General features: G+C 46.0%; 1 protein-coding gene across 3 annotated transcripts in view; it reads left to right on the plus strand.

Annotated features, from left to right (window-relative positions):
• The window catches only part of OCRL (OCRL inositol polyphosphate-5-phosphatase), a 48,044-nt gene extending 39,256 nt beyond the window's left edge, over positions 1-8,788 (plus strand). For 2 of the 3 annotated variants that reach the window (XM_060408371.1, XM_042242206.2), the window contains 5 exons: positions 3,432-3,548; positions 4,459-4,543; positions 5,127-5,254; positions 6,022-6,133; positions 6,339-8,788. In XM_060408371.1, the coding sequence (XP_060264354.1) occupies positions 3,432-3,548; positions 4,459-4,543; positions 5,127-5,254; positions 6,022-6,133; positions 6,339-6,463 (567 nt within the window). In that variant the 3' untranslated portion in view covers positions 6,464-8,788. Of the gene's footprint in view, positions 1-673; positions 698-3,431; positions 3,549-4,458; positions 4,544-5,126; positions 5,255-6,021; positions 6,134-6,338 lie in introns of all 3 variants that reach the window. The other variant, XM_042242205.1, reaches the window with a different exon arrangement.
• Positions 8,789-18,534: the final 9,746 nt, after the last annotated feature.

The raw sequence follows: 18,534 nt of genomic DNA on the forward strand, positions 1-18,534 counted from the left end.
TGATTAAAAAGATAACCTTCTTCCCTCTTCCTTGCTTCTCTTTTTTTCTGTTATGCCCTGTAAGAAAACACACTAGGGGATAATGATGAATCTTATGGTCCACAAAGGTCTGGAATGAAATGAATTCGTATTTCAGAGAGACTGTATATTTGGGGACTCTAATGGCCCTTGAGGAAGGGAGAGGGTACCAGGCGGGGGAAAGGAGTGAGAGAGACTGCTAGCTAGGCTGAGAGGCATGGCAGTGGAGAGGAGAGATGCTCACCATCTCCTTCTGCGTGGCTGCTCTCGGGCTCACAACCACATTCTTCCATTGAAGTGGCACTAGGGTGAGCGAGATGCCGCCTAGCAGCGCAGGAAGAGGAAACCCCAGTGGGCGTTTGGCTGATCAGCTGACATCTGCAAATGGACACCAAAGTCTAGGACTGCACACGTATGTTTCTTGAGCGATAGTCTCAACAAACTGCCCAAAATTGAATATGCATAATCGAGAAATTTGTATGTGAGAATGTGTTCCATTTTCAACAGAATTTATTTGCAGAATTTAAAGCTGTTTAAAATATGTGTATCTAGTAAGCTAGTGCATTCTAATAATACTGATCTGTTTCTAATTCTGTAAGTTAATTCTAATCATTTTCTATCTGTCAATGACTTTCTTTTCCTGCTCTGCTCTCAGGAAGAAGACAGCTTCCTAGAAAAGGTAATGCAATCCGTTGGTGATTATGCATTTCCCTGTGCTTGGTTAACATTTAACCATGGTCCTTGGAATTTATCCCTTGGCTTTCCCATATCAGAGACCTCTGACTCCATGAGAATCCCCCCCCAATTCTGCCAGCTGTGTTTAAGTGTGTCTAAAGTACAGGAAAGATACTTACTACACCTGCCAAGTCATTGAGACCCAGAACATAAAAGCAATAGGACCCAAAGTTCCAGATTACTGTTTTTTGAAATGAGAAGTAACTGAAGAGCTGTCTCGATGTATATGAAAGCTCATAAGATGGAGGAGGGTACCACTTAGCCATTCTCCATTTTCAATGGAGATAGTAAAAGCAGAAGTGAATTTCTGTTCTTTAAGAGTGATTTGGGGGAAGTGATAAGAGTAATTACCGAAAGAATACACAGATATGGTCAAGAATAGAGCATAGAATAGAATCCTAGACCTGAATGAGATCATAGGGATCATGTGGTAGAGTTCCCTGCCTTCAGACAGGGTAAGATGTCGTCTCCATTCTAATAGACAACCCAGGAAGGTTGAGAACCTCATTGAAGTCATCCTGCTCCTGACATCAAGGGTGTGGAGCACAGGGGACTAGAACCCGGGTCTCCTGCATACCCAGTACAGGAACCAAGTGAGCACTCCTTCTGTGTTGCTTGTGGCCCAGCTCTACACAGGGTCATCTAATAGAGAAATATGGGCTTGAAAACCATTCTTAAAACACTTTCACACAGTATCTAATGTGACCTCCCCATTTGGTGGAGTTTAATGTGTTTTGATGGTAGGCATGGCATACTGTTTTCGTGCTTCAGTTAACAGCACGAAGGTTACAGAGTGTGAACTTATCAAGTACTGAATGTGTCCCATTGAAAGAAGACACAGCGTGCCTGGTTTCTCTTTGAAAAATTAGAGTTCAGGATCATTTGTGGACTTTTTTTAAAGTTTGTTTCTTGGGTGTAATCTTTCTCTAGACTTCAGAGACAGCAAGCATGACATTTCATATTAGCACACGTGAATTTGAAAATGGATAGTGGATGGTGTATGTAACCTGGTGGCATTTTATTAACCTTTTTAAACCACTAAGGATTGAGACGGCTCTGCTTCCCAACCCTTTCCTGTTAATAGCAGGCCATGTGTCTTTTCATCTTGAATAGTGCCTTGTGTTGCCTTAATGCCTTAGTACAGGAAAAGTGCTAATTGGATGTCAAATTTTTTAAAAAGTACATGAATTGGTGCTGAATAATTTATTCTGCTGAAGAATCTGTACATGTGTTACATTTGGTCCAGAAAGTGAGCAGAGTGCATTATGGACAGTGTTTTGGCTCAGGTGTCATGTGGATGCCTGGATTTAATACTTGTAAGTAGAAAGAAGTTAATGGATGAGCCATGATTGAAGGTCTGGCAGCTCTAGGAGACGTGAATATAAAGTGATGGATTCCCAGGGAAAGAAAGGAAACAAAATGAATGTGAAGAAGATAGATTTTAAATGCTAACCAACTGTCATGCTTCCTTCTCTTCCTGATGCCCATAGAAAGGCACAGCAGCTTTAAAAGGTCACCCGTGCATGTTGAAGAACAGAATACTCTTCTTAGCCCTCTGTCTGTTCTAGTGTATGCGCTCTCTGGAAGTAGTGAAATACTTCTCTTCTTTCCCTTCAAGTGACACAGCTAAGGGTTGTGGATCAAATTTACAGCACTTCCTAAGTTTGACTATACATAATATGTGACCTTAAACCAGAGGTGTAGGAGATGGAAGATGCCAAAAACTGGTCACCATTTTCTGCACTAGATTTTGTATGAAGGCTACCTTCAGATGCCTTTTAACCTATTTCAGAAATCCTTGTGATATATTTTATATTTGACTATATAAACATGAAATAATTGAGTTTATTCCCCATTTCCAGGTTTAGTTACTGGTCTAACTTATATCACTTCTGGGTTTTCCTCTGAGATTCCTTCAGGAGAATCTAAGAGAGAGTAGAAAGTTAGGTGAATGGAGTCAAAGGCCTGAGAACTCTTTACTGAGCTGTTACTATAAAGAATAACTTCTGGACTCAGAGCCTAGACTTTTCGTGGTATTTCCGGCTCTTGGTATGCTGTGTTCAGTTTACTATTTTTGGATCTTAGGACTTTGAGTTTTAGTGCCTTAAGATTCGATCTTCTATCAAGCCTGAAATATTCATGCATGTAGGTCTAATGTGAATTGTCTTTCATTCTTGAGGACCAGAGAACGCCATTTAAATCAACAATGCAAGCTCTGATATTTGTGGTAAGACCTGAAAGAAGAATAAATTAAAAGTCAACAACTCAGTAGCTGCTGCTCTCTCCAAGTGCTCTGTTGACAATTGTAACTTAATGGTCCGTGAGTCTCCGGTAGTGTGTGGACTCTACCGTGACTATATTGCCGGTTCTCAGTGTCACCCTTGAAAGGATTTACAGCGCACAGTGCATCGACATGAGAAACATAATAAACCCAGATGGAATGCTTAACAGTCAAATGAAGCGTCTTGTTAGAAAAGGAGATCATTTAACTGTGGAAATCCATATTGAGTGCCTTCTGACCAGGAGCGTCCCAGTGAGGGGAAAAAAAAAAAAAAAACAGTCTTAAGAGCTGAAGATCAGATAATACCCATATAAGCAGAACTTGGGTGGGGGGAAGATGGTTTCACACAGGAATTTTTATTGAGACCCTTTGACTCTCACTGTTTTTCATCTATTAGGAGAAATCCCTTCTGCAGATGGTTCCCTTGGATGAAGGTGCCAGTGAGAAACCTCTTAAAGTGCCCAAGGAGATCTGGCTCCTGGTAGACCATTTATTCAGATATGCCTGTCACCAGGTGAGTGAGGGCAGGCCTCTGGGCACCTTTGGAAGGCACCCGAGTCTACTGGGAAATGATAGTACCTCGTGTCAGTATAGATAGTGCTTTTAACTTTCCCAAGCCACTTCTGCAGAACAGCACTGTCACATGAGAGCGCCTGGGCAAATGGAAGTATTCCCATGTATAGCTGTGAGAGCTGAAGCAGGCAGGCTAGGGGATTTACCTAAGACTATGGCATAAGTGTAGTGGCAGAGTAGAGCCCAACTGAGCTCCCCTGTCCCCTGGCCACACACGCTTTCCCCTGGACCACTCAGCACCTGAGTCCGGAGCACCTGCTTCAGCTGTCACCTTGGCATCACAGATTTCAAAGTCCAAAGCAAACTTCCATCCCATTTTTAAAAAAATTTGTCCTTACTTTTCAGTCCCATCTAAAATACCTACCATCCCCAACCCATTCTCCCAAAAAAGAAAATTTTCTTGGGACTACATTGAAAGATAATGTTGTCTTACCTACTGAAAAGTAACAGAACTTGAAAACAAGGTTTGGTGTGGACATACCCTTGACTCCTGCCCTAGCAGTCCGTGTGTCAATATTTGGATATGATCCCCTGTTTGGACTCCACCTTCTGTACCTGTCAGGAGCCTGGAAGTGGGAATGCTTGATGTCCCCGTCAAGTCATCCAGTCCCCTGCCCTGTCAGGTGCAGGCTGAAACCTTTGATGATAATCTCCTAGTTTGAAAGAAAATTTCACATGAATTACAGAGATGATAAAGGGAAAAGGTGCCATTGTCACACCTCTGTTCCTCATCATGAATGATGCCTCTTCCTTCCCCTCGCTTCCTGGTACTCTCCTGATCGCTGGGTAATCATCAGAACCTTAGGGCTGGTCATTTTGCGTTGTTCCATTCATTGTAACCTCTTTGGTAGGAGGATCTGTTCCAAACCCCTGGAATGCAGGAGGAGTTACAGCAGATCATTGATTGTCTGGACACCAGCATTCCCAAGACAATCCGTATCCTTTTCGACAAAGGCTTAGGAAGCTGGATGTGCACTCACCCAAACTCTTCTTCCCACCTGCGTGTGATTTTTGTGTTTTCCGTATTTATTTTATTCATAACTGTCTTTTGACTATACAGTTCTCAATTCCCTTTAGGAACTTTCACGCTTTCTCTGTATGAGATGCTTACTAAAAGGAATCAAAGGGTAGATAACCATGAATTGTAATTTGCATGGGACGTATGACCAACAGCCGTGGTGCTGCTCTGCTTTAGGCCAAGTGATCACTCCTGCCACAACACGACAGGGAGGAGGATGGGAAATCTTGATGATGAGTTTCCAGTGTGAACTGTCATTCTGCAGGCCACGTTCCCTTGACTCTCGAGTCAGGCCAAACCCCCCAAGAGTGTTCGATCAATTCTCTAACAACTCAGCTGCAGCACACCTGGACCACTAAAATATCAAACCCCAATTAGGATCAGGGTGCCCTGAATAAGAGGAAGAAAACCTCCCCTGAGAGAGCTTGAGGGAGGGAGCACATTGCGTCTAAGTGTGGCCTTTTTCCTGGAGCCTCTTTCCCTTGACAGAACGCCATCCAGCTGGCAGTAACCACTCAGTGGCTGAGGCACTGCTCATTTTCCTAGAAGCCCTGCCGGAACCTGTCATCTGTTATGAGCTCTATCAGCGATGCCTCGACTCTGCTCAGGATCCCCGGATCTGCCGACAGGTGAGTCTTGTTGCTCTGAGAATGTGTTTGAGGCAAGTTCCCCAACAGAGAAATCACTCATTTTTACAAAGCCAGCTGGACAACCAGCTGTATGCTAGGACAGGTCTTGATCTGTTCAGAGCAGGAAACCAGCACTGAGAGTTGGGACCCTTCAACTGTAGGCTGTGTTATTCCTATTATATTTGCCACCCTTTTCCAGTTAGCCCACTGAGTAGGGTGCACACCTCTTCTCCAGGGTAAGATTGGTAAAACTGATCACATGCGGCATTCTAGCCAACATGACCAGGAAGGGTGGGTGACACTCGTGAGCCTTTCTTTTTATCTTCTCAGTGTTTGTTTTTAATCTTGAAATGCTTTTGAGGCACAATAACTGAGAATACCTCTGAATCAGACTAGTGAGTATCAGGAGGTGCTCCCACCCATGCCAAAAGGCATTGCACAGAAAGCCATTCAGCTTGGCAGATGCCACCACCACCTGCCTGGGGAGGTTGGGAGAGACCAGGCTGACACCCATCTGCTCCTGAGGCAGGGCGTGCGTATGACTATGTGTTAACGTGGCCTGCTCATTGAGTGGACAGGGGCCAAACAGGATGACCATTCTGCCGTGTGAGTTACCATTCAACAGGTAGTATTGGTCATGAATCAATAAGGGAGGGGTCCTGTAAGGGCTGAATTATAAACTACTTTCATGGCAGCTGTGAGCTCTTCTTACTCCCTTCCTCCATGTTATCCTCACTGCCCACCCCCTTTTTTTAAAAAAAAAACAGGTGATTTCCCAGCTTCCAGGATGCCATAGAAATGTTTTTCGTTATTTGATGGCATTTCTTCGAGAACTCTTAAAATTCTCCGAGTACAACAATGTCAACGCCAACATGATCGGTAAGAACACTTCCTAGGAATGGCCACATGGGAGCATTGGTCAGGACTGTCCGTGGATGGTGGACACATGTATTCCCTTCTTCGTGTCCAGGCGTGTAACAGTCACTTCCTCCCACTGCCCTCATCCCCTGGCCCCCATCCCTGAGGTTTTGCTTAGGTTGTGTCTGACTGAGTGTTTTCCCCTTTTCTTTCTCTCTCCCTCTAGCTACCCTCTTCACTAGTCTCCTTCTAAGGCCTCCACCCAACCTTATGGCAAGACAGACTCCAAGTGACCGCCAGCGTGCTACCCAGTTCCTTCTGACTTTTCTACTTGGGAGTGATGAAGACTAATGATAAGCCTTTTCCTCTTACTACTCTCCGAGGTTCTAGAGGCAGAAGATCTTGGGCCTCGAGTATTTCAGAATGATTTCAAAAGTCATGCCACAGGAAGGGTCCGTTGCAGAATTTCGAGGCTGTTGGCATGAAAAAGTTCTGTTTCTAGTGTGAAAGGAAAAGAGTCTCCTAACCCCTCCCTTGCCATATTCTACGCAGCAAGATACTTTTAGACTTATATTGCCAAGCCAAAGTTAACCATATTTTGGTGTTTTTGTGTTCTCTCTTCATAAGGCAAAGAGACCTGTATTTACACTCCTTTACCTGGGGATGTGTGTGTTGCCCTCCAGCCCAGCCATCATGATTGTCCTTAGCACCTGAGACCTAGATTCTGAGGTGTACCTATTCTAGGCCCACAAGCACTACTTGCCATAGCTCAGACTTGTCTGTAGTCCTTGGTCTAAAGCACTTTGGCCCTACCGCCTCCCCATGTCACCCCTTTGTGCTCTACTCCACTAATACTACCATGACGAAGAAAGTCGGTGAGGCTAGTGACTCCTTGGGTGTCTCCAACAGTGAGTTAACCATCTCCATGTGGTTTTTACATGCATTTGTGCATTCCTACCACAATGGTATCTGTCCCCATCCCTGACATTGGCCTTTTATGGATCTATGATGAGTGGAAGCACATTCTCTTGTCTCAGACCACACTTAGTAGCAGAACATTAGGGACTATTAGAGATGACATCTCATTGATGTGAGAGACTCACAGAATGGAAGCACTCTTGAGTGTTTCAGGAGTGAGAATATTCATGTTCGACAGGTCCTGCTTCCTACTATCCCTTTTGGTTCTTATGCAAATTGTACACGAGAACCAACCCTGGGTGTCTGTGGGGGCCATACCCCACTTAGAAATCCAGCTCCAGAGCAACGCTTGTACCACAGTCAAAAATGGAGGCTGTACTCCAAGTGGGCCTCTCTACAGAAACTGTTCCTTCCCCCAGCAGGGGAATTGAGGATAACCCCAAGAATCCCCTCTCTGCTCTCCTGACGTACCGTCACCCCCTCCCACATCAGGACTGACTGGGGCTCTGCAGCCAGCTGCCCTCAGCTCCCAGTCATCTGTCCAGTGCTGCGTAAAAGAGACTGTGCAGTGGGACAAAGCAAGCACCTTCTCTCCCTCCCAAGACAACCCTCTGAGCTTGTCATTTACTCAAGCTCCCGTGGGGCAGCCCTTTTTAAAAAAATTAATCTATGTTGGTTGGCAAACCAGCCACTGACTGCAAAACTGCCTGATGTAATTGACTTCCTCCTGGTTTTCTTTCATTAAAACCACCCTGAGTTGACTCATTGTCACATGTTCACATGGAAACCCCAGGGCCGTGTGTATAGGCTGTGTGCAAGGTTTTAGGCATTGACTCCTGACTCTTCTAGAGCATCGAAGCAGAGAGCCAGGAAAGCACTGCCACTGAGTGGTTCTTCAACTCCCCTGTCTCCCATGCATTGAGTTCTTGGGAGGAAGAAAAGGTATGTATCCTGTGATATTCTGCCTAAAGCCTTTCCTGATTGAGAATTATGGAAGTAGGAATCAAGTTATTGGTACCAAATAGCCGCAGACCTAATAAGTCAGGGGCTGGGTGCTGAACTTAGTTACTGGCTGACTGAGCACAACCCTTTTGTCATGTCCAGTAGGTCAGAAAAGGATCTGAGGAGAGGCAGGTGATAGATAGACGCTGGGGCAAGGTGGTCACACAGAGACAGGGAAGTGCCTGTCCTAGACACATTTCCCGGTCAGCTACCACCTGGGGCCTTCATGTGGTCAGGGCTGTGGTTGGTGGGGGCCGTGGGCAGCATCTAGCTCACTCTCCGAAAGGCAGGTGCACTCGGTTGCTTCACTGCCTCCACCTTCTGTCCAGCTCTGGTCCTGGGATGTACACAGAGTCAAGGGTTTTAGACAATCTCTCGGGATGGGAGATCAGAAACAGAGCAGACATAAGAAATCTGTTTCCCTGTGTACTCCAGCACCCCACTCTCTAACCCCTAGGTGCCTCTAACGCACTGCTTCCTAGCACCTCTGAAGTAAGGAGTTTAGATCCAGCTGGTAGGAAGGACTCTGCAGCTATCGTTTTAGGGAAGAAATGGTTTAACCCCTCGTGATGATGTCGCATTAGTCTCCCTTTCACTGTTTCCTAATTTTTACCCTGTAATGAATGGTTTGTTACATTTCCCAAAAATGTCTTGGTCACTAAGCAAAGCTGCTAGTGGGATTCTGTATTTCGTGTCATCTTTTTTATTATAATTTATTGCAAATTTTTTCTGAATAAATATATGTTGTGTGAAAAACCAAAGTGTGATCTTAGGAAGAACTGAGGAGGAGGCTTATGTCGCCAGGTCCCACATGACTGCTGCCATCCCCCCAGCTATGCTTGGAGTGGCATTTCCTATCTTGAAAGGAAATAGCATCAGAATTCTCAGTGTACTTGCTGTTGGAGAGGAGAAGAAACCACATATTATCAAAAATAAAGCAGTCACAGTGCTTTCAGAAGTCAGCCAAGGATCCTTATTTTGACCCTGGGGATTCAGGCAACAAAATAACACTGTTAGAAGAAAAGATGCTGATTCTTGATGGCCACAAATGTCACACTGAGTCAGACCCATGATTGCGCCAGGCCCAGGAATCTGACAGGCTCTGTCATACACATTTTTGGAGAACCGCTTTGGCGTTGGCACCATAGCCTCAGTAGTTTACACTTGCCTCCCAAAGAGCCTGTTTTCACATCGTTCATTTGCAACTTTTAAAAAAAATCTGTTTTGAACTTGTAGTACCTCTTGGGGTGACAAAGCCCATAAAGTTAGTTGTGCTTTTTTGAACTTGAATCTGAGCTCTATCACTTGGAAGAGAAAGCCTCTCATTTGAACATAGTGCCTTTATTCCCCTGCGTCCAATCTCTGGTATGGATTTGGGCATTCTGATTCCTTTCCCTTCAGGACTCAAGAGGCCTCAGCTGGAGGCTGCTTTTCAATCAGGGCTCTCTTCCAGTCTGCTCTGTGAACTTGACCCAAATGTGTGTGCTGATTCAGTGTTGTCATGAACGGTTTTTGTAGCCCCACCCAAAGCCTTGGCAAAAGAAGGTGTTTCCTTTTGCAAGTGATTCCCCACAGTGGATGGAGCAGCAGGCAGTGTGACAGGGCAGCCTCAGTGACTACCCTCCTGGAGGTTAGAAACTGCCTGCCAGCTGCTGCTACAGGAGACCCATGGCGGCCTTCCTGAGTGCAGGGCAGGTGGAAGCCCTGTCTCTTAGTGTAGCCTAGCAACCTAAAGGAGAAGGCAATGGCACCCCACTCCGGTACTCTTGCCTGGAAAATCCCATGGACGGAGGAGCCTGGAAGGCTGCAGTGCATGGGGTCGCTGAGGGTCAGACACAACTGAGCGACTTCACTTTCCCTTTTCCCTTTCATGCATTGGAGAAGGAAATGGCAACCCACTCCACTGTTCTTGCCTGGAGAATCCCAGGGATGGGGGAGCCTGGTGGGCTGCCATCTATGGGGTCACACAGAATCGGACACAACTGAAGCGACTTAGCAGCAGCAGCAGCAGCAACGTAAAGCTACATGTTGCCCTGGCAAGATTCCTGCTAAGTGGTAGAGAACCTTGGTGGTGGTCTAATCCAATCCTGTTTTTTCTCATGGTCTAAGTCAGGCTCAGAGGGGACAGTGAGTGACTTAATGTCACTTAGGTTAGTGACAGGACATGGCATACTGGGGGAAAAAAGAGCTCCAGCTTTGGAGTTAGACCTAGTTCTTTTTTCTAATTTTTTTTTTTTTTTACAAAACTTTTCAAACATATAGAAAAGCTGAAAGAAGAGAACATGAACACCCTAGACCCCTAACCTGTGCTCACCAACTGTTAACATTCTGCCCTAACTGCTTTATCTCAGAGGGGCCTGGTTTCAGTCTGGGTTTGGCCACCACCTCCTTGTGCATGGTCCTGGACTAACTAACCTCTAGTTTCCTGGCCTATCAAATAGAATGGGCAGAGTACCAGTGTTGTATGACTTAACTACATCACTCTCATCACTTCCCTCTTGAAAACCCTTCAGTTACTTCCCAGTGCATTTAAGAAAAAAGGCCAAACTTTCCTATGGCCCACCAGGCCTTGCGTTATTAAGTGAGAAAGAAAGAAAGTGGCAAATGTGGTGCCTGGCACATAGTGGGTGCTGTGTAGATGCTACCCATCCCCCTTCCCCAAGCTCTGCGCCAGACAGCATGATGCTGGCTCTGCTGCCCTACCCAGGGCTTTCTCACTCTCGCTGTCATGTGATGTTAACAACCTTGGCTCAGTAAAATCTGACACCTGCTCTGCTGCCCTCCTCCCCCCACCACAGACACACCATCCAGTCCGCTTCCATACTTCCATATTTCAGTTTCACCACACATCTTTTTGGGAGTGGGACTGAAGTGTCAGTTAAAGGATGAATAATGAGGTGCCATCACCAGCATGTCACACCTGATTGCGGTGAGCCCTGAACCTTGGAACCCCACCCATGGCTCTGCCCGTGCCCACCGCCAGTTTCCTTTTGCTCCTTCCTGCGCTGCCCACCCCCAGTGCCTGGCTTCTAGCCCCACTTCCTCTGCCTGTGCCTGGGACAAAGTGCCCCCCTTGCCCAGTTACCACCTTTGCTGCTCACCTAAGTTGATCCTTTCCCAACCAATGCTGCCTTCTTCCTCACCTCGGTCCTGGTTCCCTGGGAGGAGATGAGGTCACACTTTGAAGCCATGGCTCTGTGCTGGTCAATGACCCCATCTTGGCTACTAGAATCATCTAGACCATGTTTCTCAAAGTGTGGGCCCCAAACCTCTATGCTGAGCACTGAAATGAATTCAATAAATATAATCCCTGCTGTCTACAATCAGGCCCCCAACCACTAACACCTAGAAACAGGTCTAAATCAGTGGTTCTCAACACTGACTGCATAACCTGGGGTACTTTAAAAAATACCAGTGCCTGGGCTCCATTTTGGACTATTTGCATGCCAACCAGTCACCATCCCCCATCCCTGCCACTCTACTGTGACTCTGTCCTTTCACTCCTCCCAATGAGCTAAGCTCTTTGCCACCCCAGGGCCTGTGCAGATGCTGTTTTCTCTGCCCAGAAACCCCCTCCCTCATGCACTTGAGAAAGCCTCAGCCTCCATCTTTGCCATGCTTAACCCTGAGTCACCACCTGCCCCAACCCGTGGTCCCCTTCACTCTGTGCTCCCATTCCTAGGTTCCTGGCACAGCATACTGGCTGGCTGGCTGCCTCTGGGCCTGCCATGTGCCACTTAGGCCACAGTCCTCCTCATATCCTCCTGATCCTTCATATACCCATGCCTTGGGGACCAGGGAGGCAGGGAACTGCAGAGGTTCTTCACACAGGCTCCAACAGCCAGACTGCCATGTCCTAAATGTCTGACCTTGGGAAAAAGTGAATTGACCTCTCTGGACCTCACTTTCCACATCTTAAAATAGAAGTAATGATAATGCCTTTCCTCATAGGATTGTCATGAGATGAAATCAACTAGTCTGAGGGGCTTGGAACAGTGCCTGGTGCATAAGTGCTAAATAAATGCAACTAGTACAATTATTCCAAAACCCTCCACTAGCCTCAGAGCCCAGACCCCTCTTTTGCTGCCCTTCAGCTCTCAGCAGGTGACTGCACCCTTTCCTTTGTGAAAATGTCAACGCGGTCAGCCGAAGCAGTGCACTTGAAGCCCTGTACTGCATATCAAAATGTCTCCAGGGTCCCCTCATCCCTCCCCCTTCCCTCCTGTCTTGGAAGTAAGTGATCTCCCCTGCCCAGGCCACTCCTCCTCCCCACCTCCTCCACCCTCACTGACCTTGTTCCTGTCACCATCACCCCTCCTTTCTCATCGTCTACACCAGCCATTCATTCAAGTATTTGCTGAGTCTCTCCCTTGCACCAGGTGCTGTTCAAGGTGCTGAGGACATAGAAGTAAACACGGTAAAGTGGCTGCTCTTGTGGTACTTTCTCCAGGAGGGTGAGGCAGAGCAGAGTCGATGGACATAGAAATAAACTGTGTGCAAGGTAACTGGAGATCACAGTGAGAGCTCTAGAGAGAATAAAGCAGGATGGTGTGCCAGAGGGCATGGCAAGGGGACTTGCTCAGGGACATTTGCTTTGAAGTCATGATGTCTGAGCTGAGATCTAAATCTCAGGAAGCCAGAAGATCCCGTATCTCGATTTGAATGAGGATTACAGAGCATACATACTCCCTTGTCCCAGAAAAAAGCTAGCTGCACAAGATCTGGCAAAGAACCTTCCAAGCAAGGAAGGAACAAATGCAAAGGTCCTAAGGCAGCAGAGAGCTTGCTGAGTTCAGGGGTCAGGCAGGCAGAACACAGCTGAGGGGTTGGACAAGAGGCAGGCAGGGACCTGACCAAGTGCGGAGCCCAGGAAGGAGGCTGTCTTATTCGCCGTGCAGTGGGAAGCCGTGATGGTGTTACTCAGGGGTCATGTGATTTATGTTCCCTCTCCAAACCTTAATAATCATAACTATAGCTATTCTTTGCCCCAAGTGCTATATGAATACATTTAACCTCACCTTAGCCTTGACAACCACCTTATAGGATACCACTTTATCCCACTTTCACAGGTGAAAAAAAACCTGAGGCTCAGAAAGTGAAAAGTGAAAGTGAAGTCGCTCAGTCATGTCCGACTCTGCGACCTCATGGACTGTAGCCTACCAGGTTCTTCCGTCCATGGGATTTTCCAGGCAAGAGTACTGGAGTGGGTTGCCATTTCCTTCTCCAGGAGATCTTCCCCACCCAGGGGTTGAACCCAGGTCTCCCACATTGTAGGCAGATGCTTTACCATCTGAGCCACCGGAGGCTCAGAAAGACTACCTAATTTGGTACTCGGATAGTGGCAGACCAAAATATGACCCCAGACCAAAATTTGTGCTCTAAAACACAGATACTATCACCCCAGCTGGAGTGGGGGTGAAGGCAAGGATGTTCCTTAAAATCTCTCTCTTTTCTAGCTTGTTGTTGTTGTTCAGTCTGACTCTGCACACCAGGCTTCCCTGTCTGTCACTATCTCCTGGGGTTTGCTCAAACTCATGTCCATTGAGTCAGTGATGCCATCCAACCATCTCATCCTCGGCCACCCCTTTTTTCCTTTTGCATTCAATCTTTCCCAGCACAGCGCAAGATTTCAAGTCAGCTGCATAACCTGCCAGTAGCTCAGATTCAACCTGACATTGACCCTGAGCAGTTTCCCCTGGCATCCTGCTCTCTCCCACCACTCAGACTTGACTCCATGCCTTGGCACCTGTCCCACTTCTAATCAGTAAACAATGGCAATCCAACAAGTATTAAGTTTCTGGTAAGCGTAGGCCACTATGCAAGGTTCAGAAGGAAACCTAAATAAGGAAGACTAATTATCATAAGGTAAGATATATGTGATACTTTTCTAAAGGAAGGAGAGAGGGAGAAAGGAAAGAGGGAAGGAGGAGAGGAGAGCAGAGAGGAAGGAAGAAAAGGTGGGATGGGACATCCACAGAAAAGAAGCTAAGGTCAAGTCATTCACAGTATCCATCCGGCCCCTCCTTGTCACTCCCCGCCTCCTGTGCCATACCACCGAACTCAAACCCTCATTACCTAATCCCTTTCTAACTAATTTCTCAGCTGCCTGTAGCTCTCCCTTTCAGTCTGCTCTACACACATCACTGCACAGCTTGATGTCATTCCCCTAAACCCCTCTGGGTCCCTCACCCCTGCTTACCACAGAAGTGCCAATTCTTCAGCCTGGCATTAAAGCTCTGGGTCTCTCCCACCCATCTCACCCACAGAATCCCCCCCTATTGATCTTCTCATGCCTGTGTCAGCCACCTAGAACCCTCCAGCCCCTACCCCTCCACCTGCTCAAACCCCACCACAGCCACTGTCACCTCGCCCTGGAAGCCTTTCCCCATGACTCCTGCCTCCCTTGAACTCTTAGAACCTTCCCTTTGTACCTCTATTTCTATCACACCACGTAACAAAGGGTGGTGTTACCACCTTTGTGAGAGTGGGGTTTCCCAGAAACCCAAGCTAGGCATATTTCGGGTTTCCCCATGATGCCTCACAGAGACCGAGAGCTCAACAACATTTGGTTAACAAATATTGTCCCTCAAAGCACTTAAAGACACAAGTCTATACAATAGGTGTTCCTGAAATGTGTAAACATTTAGTTATTCATATTGAGCTCTTTTAACTTTGGAGACACTCGTGTGTGTATAGTTAGTAAAGTATAGTAATGTAATACAAGAAGTTGATAGCTTTCAGCAATATCCAGTACTATTTTCTATTGTTTCGTAGACAAGAGAATTAGCCTTGCTGAATTTGCTTCCTGAGAGTTCTCAAAGTTCCTCAAAAATTTAAAAATAGAGCTAACATAGGAGGGATTTCCCTGGCAGTCATATGATCTAGCAATCCCACTTCTGGGAATAGATCCAAAAGAATTGAAAACAGAGCTTAAACACATATTTGCACACCCATTATTCACAATGGCCAGAACACAGAAGCAACCCAAGTGTGCACTGACAGATGAACAGAGAAACAAAATGTGATATACACATGCAATGGAATATTATTCAGCCTTTAAAAGGAAAGAAATTCTGACACATGGTACAATATAAATGACCCTTGAGGTCATTGTGCCAAATGAAGGAAGCCAGCCACAAAGAGACAAACACTACATAATCACACTTACCTGAGATGCCTAGTCAGCTTTATAGACATGGAAAGTAGAAAGGTGATGGCCAGGGGCTGAAGGGCGGGAGAAATGGGAAGTTGATATTTAACGGAGACAGAGTTTCAGTCTTGCAAGATGAAAAATTTGGGGAATCTGTTGCACACTACTGAACCGTAACCACTCAAAAGGGAAAAAAATAAAATTAACCAGTAGTGATAAATTTTATGTTAGTTGTTTTTCTTTTAACCACTATTTAAATTTTTATTTTAAAAATAGTGACTCTCAAAAGGCAATTTTGACCACACCACCCTGGTGTTTAAAACTATTTAGTAGTACTCTGGAATTTTTCCTGGGATCTGTCAATACATGGCCCAGCTGGTCTGAGCAGCTCTCCTGCAGCCTCCACCCACATTCAGCCACCGGCCACCATCCTCTTGGCTTCAGCCACACGGAACTTGTCTTTGACTGCTCTCTGCCTCCCTCACTCCAAAGCCAGCTCCCCCCGCCGCCCCGCACCCCCCCCCCCACCCCGCCGCCACACACTGCACTCTCCTCACACCCTCTCCTCTCTCCCAGATAACTCCTCCCAGTTTGTAATTCTACATTCATTATTTGATCAGGGTTGCTTTCTCCCTCTAAGTCAGGAAATCTGGGGAGGCAGACACCAAGTTCTTTTTTTTTTTTTTTTTTAATTTTCTTGCTAAGGTGTCTCCAGCATGCAGCCTACTGTTTGGCACCCAGTTGCTTACGTCTAGCATAGGCACAGGCGAGGGAAAATCCACACATCTATTGTTTGCCAAAGGGTAAAGGAGCCTCAACTTGCTAGAAGAAATATGGCCATGTATATCAAATAGCCTGGAAGCATCTGTACTATTGATGGTAATTCCTGTTTTAAGAGATGATCCTGGTGGTTCAGTGGTTAAGAATTCACTTTCCAATGCAGGGGACATGGGTTCGATCCCTGGTCCAGGAAGATCCCACATGCCAAGGTGCAACTAAGCCTGTGTGCTACAACGACTAAGCCCACATGCTCTGAAGCCTGCAAGACACAACTAGAGTCTGTGCACTGCAGTGAAGATCCCCCTCTGCCTCAGCTAAGACCCAGTGAAGACAAGTAAATTTTAAAAAATTAATTCATAGGTTAATTAAATATTTTTTTTTAAAAAAAAAGATCCTAGAGGAGCACACAGACATAGATCCATGGAAGTTCATTCCAGCATTTTCCATCAGGGCAAAACCTGGAAGCAAGTTACATAAACTTCCAAACTGGAAGGTGGATCTACACATTGCAGATTTATATGGATAAAATACTATGCAGCCTTTATAAATAATGTTTCAGAGGAATGGTGACATGGAAACATGTTAAGATGTGCCATTGAGTGGAAAATAAAATATAAGCAGGTATGTCCTAAGTGTCCTAAATTTTAAAAAATCAGATATAAAGATAGTACATAAAGATAAGATATATAATGTACAGCATGATGACCATAGTGAACAATACTGCATTGTATATTTGAAAGTAGCTAAAAGACTAGGTCTTAAAAGTTGTCAGTCATCACAGGAAAAAAAAACGGAACTCTGTGCACCAGTGGATTTTTTTTGCGGGGGGTGGGGGAGGCACTCGGCAGGTACGATCTTAGACGTGGAGTCTTAACCACTGGACCACCAGGGAAGTCCCGTGTGCAGCAATGGATGCTAAGGAGGCTTATTGTGATCATTTCATAATATATACAAACCTTGAATCATTATGTTGTACACCTGAAACCAATATAGTTATCTGTTAATTGTATCTCAATAAAAAATAAATTTAAGAAAAGATAACACACAGGCACAAAAATGGCAGACAGTAGTCACCTCCAGGTTTGGTGGCACTGTGGCCAGTGGGCCCTGCAGGAAGTCTATAATGGATGCTTTAGAAGCCATTCAAAGAGGGGCTGGGGACTTTCTCCTCAAACTGCAAGCTGCTCTGCTAGGCAAGCAGAGGTTTCCCTCAAGTTGCATGCGTATTTGGAGTGACTTTGGGGGTGCTAATGGAGGTTGCGGTAAAGCCCCCCAAGCCACCCTCTGGTGCCAACCTAAATGATGTTTTTCTACTTTTATATTTGTTTGGTTTCCTAAATGTTTTACAATGAGCATGCTTTACTTTTTATATCAGGAAAAGATTAAAGAAAACATTACTCCTTAAAAGAAAGAGATGTCTGTGTGTTGAATGAACGGACACAGTGTCCTGCTCAGGCATGTAGGCGGCTTCAGAGGGCCTCCTGGGCACAAAGGCGGGCCCACTGCTCACGGCTTCCTCGCATCCCAGGCCTGCTCTGTCCTCATCTGCAGCCTTCTCTCCTCTGGCTTCTAGCACTTCAGACCAGAACACCACCAGGCAGCCTCGGGGCTCCCTGGCTGGCCAGGGTCTCATCCTGACTGTGGGCCATGGGGCTCCATGGGACATGTCACCGTAAGTCATGTCCATGCACAAAGACATTTACAAGGGCCGTTCAGTGATCTTGTGCCACTGCTCTACCTTTAATTATGGTGGCCCTGGCTCCAAAGACCAAAGATCATTTATCGATTGCAGCTGTGGCCAATAGATGGCAGAGAATGACTGTCCCCAGTTGTAAAACTGGTATTTAAAGCTACAGAGACTTCTCATTTTCTGATAATTTCTTTCTATTTGGAGTATGACTATTATAATCTCTTACTAATGGCCTGAAAAATCCACAAAAACACCTTTTCAAGAGTGCATTGTAATCATCTAAAGTCCATGGAGGTGGCAGCCTTCTCTTTTGCTGAAAACCAGGTGGAATTAAATAGCATTTTCCTCCCTGACTCCTCCCCCGGCCCCTTCCAAGTTATTTAGAAATTTTCACGGACAGTCAGTGGGGAGGTGAATTTGTCACTGCAAGCTGAGGAGTTAGATCTTCTTTGGAGATGGGTAACCTGGGAAAGAGGGCTGGAGGTGATGACGCAGTCGGAGGCAGGGGAGATGCAGATGTGAATGGGGAGAGACAGAATGATCTCTGGCCAGCCAATTGGAGAGGAAGAGAAAACAAAGGAGAACAAACGGCTGGCTATTGGTTGAATTATGTCTCCCCGCTTCCAATAAATTTGTGAGTTAAAGTTCTAACCCCAAGTATCTTAGGTGCTCCAAGGCTTGTGGGATCTTCCCCAAACAGGAATGGAACCAGTGTCCCCTGCATTGCAAGGTGGACTGTTAACCACTGACTGCCAGAGAAGCCCCATCATCTGTTTTGTAAATAAAGTTTTAATGGAACACAGCCATGCTCATTTATTTGCATGTTGTCTATGGCTTCTGTTGTGCAGCAAAATCAGTGCTGAGTGGTAGGGAGAGAGACCA

This window comes from Ovis aries, chromosome X, assembly GCF_016772045.2.
Source record: "Ovis aries strain OAR_USU_Benz2616 breed Rambouillet chromosome X, ARS-UI_Ramb_v3.0, whole genome shotgun sequence".
In the NCBI taxonomy this organism is placed as follows: Eukaryota; Metazoa; Chordata; class Mammalia; order Artiodactyla; family Bovidae; genus Ovis; species Ovis aries.